This window comes from Castor canadensis, chromosome 11 (genome assembly GCF_047511655.1).
Source record: "Castor canadensis chromosome 11, mCasCan1.hap1v2, whole genome shotgun sequence".
Lineage (NCBI taxonomy): Eukaryota > Metazoa > Chordata > Mammalia > Rodentia > Castoridae > Castor > Castor canadensis.
This window is the reverse complement of record NC_133396.1, coordinates 20,165,975-20,177,206: the sequence shown is the minus strand read 5'-3', so window position 1 is coordinate 20,177,206 and position 11,232 is coordinate 20,165,975. Positions and strand designations below refer to the sequence as shown.

The window sequence follows — 11,232 nt, the reverse complement described above, 5'->3', positions numbered from 1 at the left end:
TGTGTCCTTGTAACACTGAAATGGTGCTAGTGACAATGGGTGGGCATCGGTGAGGGGAAGTAGTAACCCACTATTACTGACATGGAGGCCAGGGGTCAGCTTAGACCAAGTGAAGAGTAAGTCTGGGGAGCTTGGGGGCTGCTTTGCATCTCCTCCAGACATCTCCTCCTGGTAACCCAGAGGGTGGTTCCAAGTAAGCCAGCCTTGGAGTGAAATCAGGATATAAGGGGTGGCCTTATGTGGCCTTCTCTTGTCCTATAAGTCACACTGTGATCTCTGGCAGTGTAAAGACCTCCCCTTGCTGAGCCTCACTTCTTATCCATAAATGGACCAGAAGAGCTCAGGTGCAGGAATCTGACTCATCTACTCTCTTGCTCCGCCCCTGAGAGGGCCAGGATGGGGAGAGGCGGGCAGGTTCCTGCAGGGGTTTCAGGAAACTCCAAGAGGGGCTCCTGGGTAGGGATCTTGGGGAGGGCCATGGTCTAGCAGGTGCGGGAAAGGATGGGGCCTCTCTCTTGGAGATGTTTTCTCAAATGGTCAGCTGGCTCAGGATGGAGCCAACAGGGAGCCCTATAGGGTAGACCTAGCAGGAAGCAGTCTCCCTCTCCCTGGGCTCCCCACCCTTGGGTAGGTGTGATGTGAAGGAGGAGGGAAACACATAATAGGAAAGTAGAGGAGGAGGCAGTCTTGCCCCAGCCACACCCAGGACCCTCTGAATGCTAGCCTGGTTCATTCTGGTGGCAGGTGAGGAGCAACTGCGGAGAACAGAGGTTCAGGGAGGAACCAAGCACTTAGAAGTCTTCCTTCTTAAATCCAGAAACCATTGGGCAGGGCGGCTGCCTTCCTGGTTTTTTTCAAGGAGTGGGGTTAATAGAAGGAGCTAAGGAGAGAAGGGTCCACCCACCTCAATTCAGTGCAGGGCCTGGTGGTCCCAGCTGTTTCAGAGTAAGATCAGGGCTCTGTGACACCCTCTCTCTGCTGGTGCCTGGAGGTGAAGGTGGAAACCTAAGAGGGGAGGGGACAGGAGAGACCAGAGTCCCCTGAGGCCTGGAGTGGTGGGGACTTGGGACCAAGGGAGACTGGGGATGAGAAAGTGGGGGCAATGTCAAAAGCTGGGCTGTGGGGATTTTGGTTGGGTCACAGGCCCTTTCTGGATCTTGGAAGGCACAGTATAAAATGAGGGATGAGAGGAACCGCTAATACCAGGATGTGAGCTTCTCCACAGGGTTGGCTGGAGCCTGGGGGCTTGCACTCAAGGCTGGGCAAGCTCTGCTCCATCAGCGCTGGCACCTCTCAGCTGCCTGGCAGCAAATATGGTTAAGCTAGGTCAGATGGAGGCAGGAGGGAGTCATGTTTCCCTATCACCTGCCACATACTGGCCACAACCAGAAGAACCAGCCCTGTATCCGGGATGGCTCATCCCGGAGAAGGGCGAGCTCATTTATCTGAACCATGGTCCTGGGAAGCAAGGACAGTCTGGGGAGAGGCGCCCCATTGTGTGGATGGGGACACTGAGGCTCTGAGGAATAGTGACTCAGCTCTTCTCCTGGAGCCTGGATGTCAAGGGTGGAGCAGGGCCAGGGAGGAGAATGGACCCCACTCTGTGCTGGGAAAAGGTGACCAGTTCCACAACCTGCCTGGTTAGTTCTAAGGCAGGAAGGGCTCTTGTACCCCTTCTGGGACTCTGGGGACACACTCTTACTGAAAGGGGCGTGAGGAGGGGTCAGGGTGCAGGGAGGCTTGGAGACAGTCCTGGACTGTGTCCCTCTGCTGGGGTTGAAGCCCCTCCTCACAAAGTGAGTGGGTGGGTAGCAGTGGTGGCTAAGATGGAAGAGCGCCCAGGGATGCCAGAGAGCACAGCCCATGAGATGGTGTGGGGGAACTTTGGTGGCTTTGTTCTGGCATCTCAAACAGGCCCAGGCTATTAAGGACATATATCTGAGCCTGGATTGGGGACCCAGGGTTGGGACTCCATGGAAGTCTTCATGCCCACTCTACCCACATCCCCAACCTCTGTCAGCCTGGCAGAAGCTGCCCTTGTAGCTGTCTCACCATCACTGTCTTATGACGGGCACATACCTGGTTCCCAGGCCAGACATATAACAGCTGTAGGCAGCCTTGGGACTCTTCCTCCACCATACTGACCTGGTAGCATTTCTGTAGGGAGACAGATGTGGTAGGAAATACTGCCCATGACATTGCATGGCTCTGTCACTGAGTCTAGAAAAAGGAAGTTATACACACCTTGGCTCTGAGACACAGTGCCAGCCCTAGTCTAGGGGTAGCAAGAGGGTACAGTGGTGGGCCTGAAAATACTCTCCCAGCCCTCACAGCAATGTGGGTCCCTTGGGAAGCCGAGGGGGACAGAGGGATCAGTGACAGGGTCATTCTGTCCCCAGGCATGGAATGAGGCTGTATCAGAGCTTGACAGAACCTCAGGCTGCCTTGAAGGCCCCTTGTTGACTAGTGTGAGGGACAGTGATAGCCCTGCCCTTAGAAGGGAGTACGATCATGTGGGAAAAGGAGGATTATTTGTGGGCTCCTGGTGCTCAGATTCCTCCTGACTCAGGTCCAGGCCAGGGATGGCCTGGATCTGGACATGGTTTATCCCTTGGAAACTTGCCCCCTTCACATTTCTGTACTCCATCAGGACCTGACTACATGGTACTGAGACTGTCTTTACCACCCTCTCTCCTCAGACTGTGCTCTTTGAGATCTTTTCTGTCTTGTTCTTTGAATCTGGATGCCTGGAATATGGTGTGTGCTTTATAGTCCTCTGTTGAATAAAAGCAATGATGGCCACCAGTCTGACAGGTGCTTTATTCATTTCCCTTCTATTTGTCTAACATGCCAGGTAATGTTGTTATTCCCATTTCCCAGAGATGAAAACTGAGGTGAGGCTTGGAGAGGCTGAACGGCTTGCTCAAAGCCTCTGCCTGATTGGATAAAGCTCCAGACTGCTCTGTCCTGGCTCAGCAGGGTTCTTTCTTCCTGCTGCCCTGCAGCTTATGTCTCTGGCCTGCCCAACAGGGGTTGGGGGCTCTGCAACATCCTTCTCTCCTTTTAGCTTCCTTGGGCTGCCTCCTGCCTCCCCAGCCTGGGAATCCCCTAGGGAGCTTGTAAAACAGCCCCGAGACCAGGCTTGTCTCAGGCAATGCTGATGTAGGGGTGAGGACAGGGCTGGGAGTCTGCACAGAGATTCTGATGATCCACCAGGTTTGGGAATCACTGTGAGTTGAGGCCTGTCTTTGGCCAATGATGTCTCCTGGACAGCTCAAGTGTGACATGACCTCATACTTGGGAAGGGGTGGGGCCAAGAAGGGAGGAAGGAGGGAGATTCATTGCCTGGAGGGATTGCAGCTCCCTACGCAGGAGTCTATGGTCTGTGTCCCCTTGGCTTATTGGTCCTGATCCTGACAACTTTGGGACAGATGTGCATCACTGGCTTGGAGAAAGTGGTCCCCCTTCCTCTGCCAACTTAGGTCTTCTGAATCCCAGCTGCAGTCTTCCCTGCCAGAACTGTTCAGAGGGTTAGGGTGAGGAAGGTAGCCCTCTCCTTTACAGCTGAGGCTCAGCGGGGTAATACATCTCCAGCAGCCTCCTGCAGAGGGGTGCGGTAGGAGGAAGCACCCCAGGGTTTTCTGCCACAAGTGCTGTCTTCCTGGCCATAGTTTTCTCTCCAGGGTCAAATAAGTTCCAAGGTTGGAGACCATGCCATTGTCTCTCTCCCCTCCTCTAGCTTCCAAGTGCTAGGTGCATAGTGTGTGCGTGATCTAGGTAGCTGAATAGTTTGATGGGTTTGTGGGAAACTTCTCAGCCCACAAAGATGTCCAGACCTTCCCTGCTAGGCCTGTGTGTGATCACTCCAACTCCTGGAATGGAGGCGAGTGTGTGTGTGTATGTGTGTGTGTGTGTGTTTGTGTCCTGGGGGTAGAGGATGAAGAGTTTCCAGAGATGCCAGGGTGAGAGTTGAAATGAAGCTTGCCTTGGTAGTTGGAGCTGCGTTCGAATGTCTACTTGTCCATCTCCATGCTGTTTAACCTTGGGCAAGTAGAGTTTTTCACTATCTCTGGTTGGGGCTTGTTGGCCTTTGGTGACCTTGAAGGCCATTTCCATTCCTAAGGGTGATGAATCTGTGAGTGGACCTGAACTCCAGGCCCATCCTGCTACCAGGAGACCGGGCTTTTTGTTACAGATATTGTGGTTCCCGTTGCCCATATTAGGAGTCAAGGGTGGGGATTATCTAGGTTTCCTCTCCCAATTCCAGCCCTGAAAGTGCAGGCATCTGCTCTGTTCATACTGCTGGGTGAGTAGCTGACAGGCCTGAATGACATATGGAAGTACCAAAGCCCTGTTATGTTGAGAAAGAGTTTCAGCAGAGCTCAGGTATAGTCAAGGCTCTCTGGGTTCCTCTCACCTCAACAAAGGTGCCACAGGGCAAGGACAGAGGCCAATGCCATGGGTCACCCCACAGCACTCAAGCAGGCCTTTGTCTTTGTGACAGATCTCCATCCTTCTCTGTCTGTCATGCTGGGCTGGACTTTCAGGCCAAGGCCATGCCCACTGTGGGCAGAGTTTACACTGGCACTGTGGGGAGGTGGGTGAGAATCAGACATACCTGGCCCTTGCCTGCAAGTATCATGGGAGGTTGGAAGAGTCGTGGCTTGCAACTGAAAGTCGAGTGACTTTGCGTAAATCACCACCTCTCTCTGGTTCTCCTCCTTTGCAGACTTAATTCAAAGATCAAGCAAAGGATGCAAATATGAGAAGAAGGGTCTGGGGGAGTGGGCAGGCAGGGACTGGTATGTTGGGAAGCCCACTTGCCTATCTTGTCCTGTTCCCTCATCAGTGGACTAGTGGCAGGAATGACACCTACTTCATGCTCACCTCACAGGACTGTGCAGTAAGCACATATCAGACAGACACTCTGTGCAATGTCTGTTCCTGGCAGGGGACCAAAGAGCTTTAGTGCTTTCCTGGTCACTCCAAGTGAATAAACCAAAGCTGCCAAGCCCAGCTGGAATCTGTGGACATGAGAAAAAGTTGTTTGGGAACAGGACCATTTCCATGTGGGAACTCTGAGGCCCATGGCACGACCAGGAGTCACGTATAGTACTAGTAGCAAGACGGGGACTCCCTCCCACAACAGTCTACAGGTGGGCATCCTGATCAGATGAGGTCAGCAGGTGGAGTGGAGGAACCAGACACTGGGGGTGGGGTGCACATCATGGGGGAAGTGCAGGAGTGCAGGGTCCTGTGTACGGGTACCAGAGTATAGAGGTGGGTGTGAGGGGCAGCTGGGCTGGAAAGAAAGGATGGGAGCAGGGACAGTGGGCTCCTCCATTTGTGGGTCTATGTGGCTGGTAGTGTGTCCTCCCCTTGTACAGATAAGAAAACTGAGGCCAAGGCGGGGAGAAGTTATCACAGGACCTTCCTGTTTGGTGCAGCCTTGCGGGGTAGAGCAGGATACGGCTCCACTGTGTGTGCTGTTTCCATGGTACACACCACTACTGGACATCTTGGAGGCTAAAAGCAGCCTCTGAATCTGGATTAGATTCAACAAGGAGAGAGAAGCATTTGATTTTTAGAACTAGAAAGGACTAATTAATTACTCAGTTGGACTTGTCACTATTGAGGGAAGCACAGAGAGGGTTGGTGAGGGACTTCATGTCATACAGCAAGCAAAGCATAAAATCAGCTCCTGTCCAGAGCATGGCATGTACAACCTCCACAGCCCTGGATGGCATCACTGAGGCCTCCTTCAGTCAAGGTTCTCACCATGGGGCAGGGAGTCCCTTTGACAAGCTGAGTCACTGCCTGGGGACGCAGCTGCCACAAAGCCTGCTGCGCCAAGGCCCCGCTGTCCCCTCAGGCTCCAGGAATGAGAGCCGATTCCTGGCCACCCAGCCTGAGTCACCAGACTCCAGTTTGTGTATTTTCTCTTGGCCCACACCCCCAGAGCTGGGTGGGAACTCTGAGATGGCACACAGAGAAGTGAGTCCACCCTGGGTTGAATAATCCAGAGTGAGGAGTTGGACTGGACGGAGTGACGAAATCCAGAGGGGAACCTGGAGTCAGCAGTTGGTGGGCCACGCCTTCCCTGGGTGCATATAAAGGATCTCAGGTTTGAGAGAGCCACAGCATCCTCTCTCAGCCTCTCTGAGCACCTTTCTCTTCTCTCTGCCGACTCCTCAGTCACTCACCTCCCTCCTCAGCACCATGACCACCTGCAGCCGCCAGTTCACTTCCTCCAGCTCCATGAAGGGCTCCTGTGGCATTGGTGGTGGCTCCAGCCGCATCTCCTCTGTCCTAGCCGGAGGATCCTGCCGGGCCCCCAGCACCTATGGGGGCCTGTCGGTCACCTCCTCTCGCTTCTCCTCTGGGGGTGCCTGTGGAATGGGGGGCGGCTATGGTGGTGGCTTCAGCAGCAGCAGCAGCTTTGGAGGGGCCCTAGGAGGTGGTTTTGGTGGAGGATATGGTGGTGGCTTTGGTGGTGGCTTCAGTGGTGGCTTTGGTGCTGGTTTTGGTGTTGGTGATGGTGGCCTCCTTTCTGGCAATGAGAAGGTGACCATGCAGAACCTCAATGACCGCCTGGCCTCCTATCTGGACAAGGTGCGTGCCCTGGAGGAGGCCAACACCGACCTGGAGGTGAAGATCCGAGACTGGTACCAGAGGCAGCGGCCCAATGAGCTCAAAGACTACAGTCCCTACTTCAGGACCATTGAGGAGCTGAAGAGCAAGGTGGGTGACTCTGCTGGACAGAGTGTTGGGAGAGGCTGGGGATGCAGTGGACGCAAGGAAACCTCTTTGTGGCATTTCCATTTTACAAACAGGGAAACTGAAGTGCTTTGGGAGCAGTGGCCAGGGTCCCCCAGAGAAGTGGTGGGAGTGGGTTCCTTTTCAGCATCTCTATTTAAGTGGGATGGAAGCACTGAATCCCTCATCCTTGCAAGGGATCTTTGCCCTGCACGCTTATCTTCTGAGTGTTGGGCACAGGATGAGGGCAGTGGGAGAAGCAGGTGCATCCCTACACACCCAGAGCTGGGTGGAGAAGGCATCTTGACAGCTGGGAGACCTCAGGTTTAGGGGGCTCCTTTTGCCCTCTCTGTCCTTCTCCCTGGAGCAGTGGGGTCCTTGGCTGATCAGACCTCTGGTCCTTTCATCCCTATTCCAGATCATTGCAGCCACTATTGAGAACGCTCGGCCCATTCTGCAAATTGACAATGCCAGGCTGGCAGCTGATGACTTCAGGACCAAGTAAGCAGCCACCATGCTGGTCTAGGGGCAGAGGGCAGGCGACAAAAGAGTCAGATTGTCCATCCAGTGGGGGTGGGGCAGAAGACCTTAATTCTTGGAAGCTTCAAGGATGACACTTGAGACTTTCACCTCTGTCCTGCCAGGTACGAGCATGAGCTGGCTCTGCGCCAGACCGTGGAGGCCGATGTCAACGGTCTACGAAGGGTGCTGGATGAGCTGACCTTGGCCAGAGCTGACCTGGAGATGCAGATTGAAAGCCTCAAGGAGGAGCTGGCCTACCTGAAGAAGAACCACGAGGAGGTAAGGTCGCTGCTGGCTTTGGGGATGGGAGGCTGGTTTGATGGGGTTGCTAGACTCACCTAGGGCCAGGAAAGGGACCAGTTGATCTGACCCCTTTTTCTACTCTTTTCTAGGAGATGCTTGCCCTGAGGGGTCAGACTGGTGGGGATGTCAGTGTGGAGATGGACGCCGCCCCTGGTGTGGACCTGAGCCGAATCTTGAATGAGATGCGTGACCAATATGAACAGATGGCAGAGAAGAACCGCAGAGATGCTGAGGCCTGGTTCATAAGCAAGGTGGGGCTTGGGTCCTCCACAGTCCAGCAAGATTCTCAGCTGGGGAGGCTCTGGAGAACCTCACATCTTCTGTTCCTCTCTCCTGTCTCAGACCGAGGAACTGAACAAAGAAGTGGCTTCTAACAGTGAACTGATACAGAGTGGCCGCAGCGAAGTGACTGAGCTCCGCAGAGTGTTCCAAGGCCTGGAAATTGAGCTGCAGTCCCAGCTCAGCATGGTATGAAGAATATCGTCCTGTTGCAGCCCCCAGGTCACCAGCAATGGCCACCACCCCTCAACACTGCCACAGTCCAATTTCACTGGAGGGATCCTGGTACCCATTACAGAGATGGAAAAATGAAGGCCCAGAATGGTGGAATAATTTTTCTCCATGTTGTATGACCCTAACTGGAGTCCAAATCAATGCATCTCTCAGGAAATATTCCCAGAGACCTGGAGAGACAGAAGTGATCACCTCCATTGACTTTTCCCCTCTCTCCTCCACAAACAGAAAGCATCCCTGGAGAACAGCCTGGAGGAGACCAAAGGCCGCTACTGCATGCAGCTGTCCCAGATCCAGGGGCTGATTGGCAGTGTGGAGGAGCAGCTGGCACAGCTGCGCTGTGAGATGGAGCAGCAGAGCCAGGAGTACAAGATCCTGCTGGATGTGAAGACCCGGCTGGAGCAGGAGATCGCCACCTACCGCCGCCTGCTGGAGGGCGAGGACGCCCAGTGAGTGGGGCCCCTATTTCTGCCTCACAGCCTCTCACAGGTCCCCATTGTTCCTAGAATCTAATGGTGTCCTTTCTCCCCAACAGCATCTCCTCCTCTCAGCACTCCTCTGGCCAATCCTATTCTTCCCGCGAAGGTAAAGGTTCTGGGGTTCTGAGACTGCACCTTGCAGCCCATTTCCTTGAAGGGAGGGTCACACTCTTCTCTCCAGAGCCCCTGGGACTCCCTTCCCCTGCCAAGCGGTCTGTTCAGCTCCCAGAACCCTTTTCACCTCTTATCCTCTCTCCTGCAGTCTTCTCTTCGTCCTCTTCCTCATCCTCTCGCCAGCCTCGTCCCATCCTCAAGGAGCAGGGCTCATCCAGCTTCAGCCAAAGCCAGAGTCAGATCTAGGGCTCCAGGAACTGATCCGCCTCCTCCAGAGCGTCCTGCCCCTGCTGGCCTCACTTTCTGGAGGCCTGGGCCAGCACACTGATCTCCCAGCGCGGCCCCAGCTATCTTCCCTCCCCTCTGCTGGTGGTGGGCTAATAAAGCTGACTTTCTGTTTGATGCAAACCTGTGTGGTCTCCATGTTTGAACTCTGGGAGGGGAGATGAAGGTGTCTCCCAGAAACCCTTTGGGGACAAAGGAAAGAGAACATGTCTCAGAAGAGCTTGCAGGGTCCTCCAGAAGCTGTCTTTGCTATCAGGAGGTGGTGGGGGCACAGGAGGGGAAGGTGTTCACATGTGTGGACATCCACTGTTTAATGTCTTCCATAGAGGTTGTTCTGCTGTCCTCCTGTATTGACCCTGCAAAGCAGGTGTGGTTAGACCCATTTTGGGGTTGAGAACCCCTGGGATTCAGGGAGGTTAACTAACTTGTATAATAGCATGCAGACAGGAAGTAGCATTTGATGTTCCAACTCAGGCCTATCTAGTCCATAGCTTTCTGTTAACACCCATATTTCTACCTTTTATCCCAAAGACTCCAAAGCTTGATCTCTGAACTTCATCCTTTGCCTCCCCACATTTGCACACAACATCCTTGGTGTTTGAGGGTGGAAGGGAGAGCCTTAGGGATGGAGGCCATGGCCAGAATTGAAATCTCCCTTTTCCCAGTCTGCCCTTCCTCTTCACCCCATCAGCTCCTTCCTCCTTCTCATTGTCCTCAGCTATTAACTGAATGCTGGTGATTCTCCAGGAAATATCCACGACCCTTGCTCTCTTCTCCATCCTCATGACCACCACCATTTTCAGAGCTTCTCCCTCTCTCCCAGGAACTGGGAACAGTCCACTCCCCAAAGCCTCTTGTTATCCATCTCTCCCACTCCCAATTTCCACTCAGTGACTTTTCTGATAAGAATGTGGTCAAGGTCAGGATCAAAGCTGTGATCGGGACTCCCTTGCTTGATAGCCTATGATGGCTTCCTTTTCCTCTAGTACTCAACACTTACCTGGCCTGTGCCTGTCAGTCAACCCTGCTTCCTGACTAGTTGCATAGTTCACACCTCTCAGTCACTGTTCCTTCTTCCTGGATGCTTTCCAAATTTTAAAAATTTAAGTTTTAAAAAACTTCACAAAGTTATGTATGTATAATATCATGCTTTTTTTGTTGTTGCTATTGGTGAAAAAGAGTCATTCCCAAGCTGGAACCTACTCCTTTCTCATCTTCAACTTTCTTTTTTTTTTTTTTTTTCACTTCCAACTTTCAACTTAAGCTGTTTCTTTTTGGTATTTGCCTCATTATTATTTTTATTTATTTATTTTTGGTGTTACTGGGGCTTGAACTCAGGGCCTCATGCTTGCTAGGCAGGGACACTACCACTTGAGCCACTCCGCCAGCCTTTTTTGCAAATCAAAACTACGTTGTGATTCCATTTTACCCCAGTCAGAATTATCAAGAAAACCACCACCAACAAAAATCTACTATATTTTTTAACATTCCATAGCTCTGGATATTTCATCAATAGTCTCCTTTTCTTTTTATCACTTTAAGTCTATTCTCCATAGCTCTGACAATTTCCGTCATTGTCTCAGTTTCTTCTGAGTCCCTGTATTCCTGTTCGCCTTGTCTCCATCTTTCATGCTAGAGGCTCTCCTCAAATGTCTGCTTGTCCTTGGAAGTCATTTATATTTAAAAGCAAGTCACAAAGAAACCGATTGGACTGCATGTATGTGTACATTCAGCAGAGGGGCTTGTCCCCTGGCAGGTCTCACTATGGAATAATCTGGTGGGGAACCAGTGTTTCATTGGAGGACTCCAAATGTCATTAGAGGACTTCTCTCTTGTGCGGGGTCTTCTTCAGACAGGATCCATATAATTTCCTGACTGAAAACTGTTAGCAAAAGCAAGGCATGTGGGGACAGGTGTCAGTCTCAGTAATTTGCTAACTGATGATTTCAGTGTATTACCCTCATTCTTGGCCCGGCTTGGTGTCTCTGGTTCAGAGTCCCTTGGGTATATCCTCAACAGTAAGTCTCCAGTTTCTCCTGGGCTAAAGGAATAGAGGCTGGTATAAGGCAGGCAGGAAGGGAGGAGCTATGAAGCCTCCTTGTATTGATACAGACCTCTAACCCAGCTTGTTTCTACACCCCACTTTCAGAGGTGCTTGTATCTTCTGTCCAGTGACTTTCCACAGTTCTCATGTGTGAGCTGCTTGATTTTTGGGCTCTGCCTGGCAAGCAGTGAGTTTACGCTGTGTTTTCCAGATTTC

General features: G+C 52.5%; 1 protein-coding gene across 1 annotated transcript; it reads left to right on the top strand.

Annotated features, from left to right (window-relative positions):
• The first annotated feature begins 6,122 nt into the window (after nt 1-6,122).
• Krt16 (keratin 16) lies at nt 6,123-9,095 on the top strand. Its single transcript, XM_020178481.2, has 8 exons — nt 6,123-6,741; nt 7,175-7,257; nt 7,401-7,557; nt 7,671-7,832; nt 7,924-8,049; nt 8,323-8,543; nt 8,630-8,679; nt 8,836-9,095. Exons 1-8 carry the CDS (start codon nt 6,220-6,222, stop codon nt 8,931-8,933), a joined length of 1,419 nt encoding a protein of 472 aa, XP_020034070.1. The 5' UTR covers nt 6,123-6,219; the 3' UTR covers nt 8,934-9,095.
• Nucleotides 9,096-11,232: the final 2,137 nt, after the last annotated feature.

Coding starts and splice junctions, on each gene's coding strand:
- Krt16 (XM_020178481.2), top strand. CDS start 6,220: ATGACCACCTGCAGCCGCCAGTTCACTTCCTCCAGCTCCATGAAGGGC. Junction 7,558..7,670: donor TGAAGAAGAACCACGAGGAG/GTAAGGTCGCTG, acceptor ACTCTTTTCTAG/GAGATGCTTGCCCTGAGGGG. Junction 8,680..8,835: donor ATCCTATTCTTCCCGCGAAG/GTAAAGGTTCTG, acceptor TCTCTCCTGCAG/TCTTCTCTTCGTCCTCTTCC.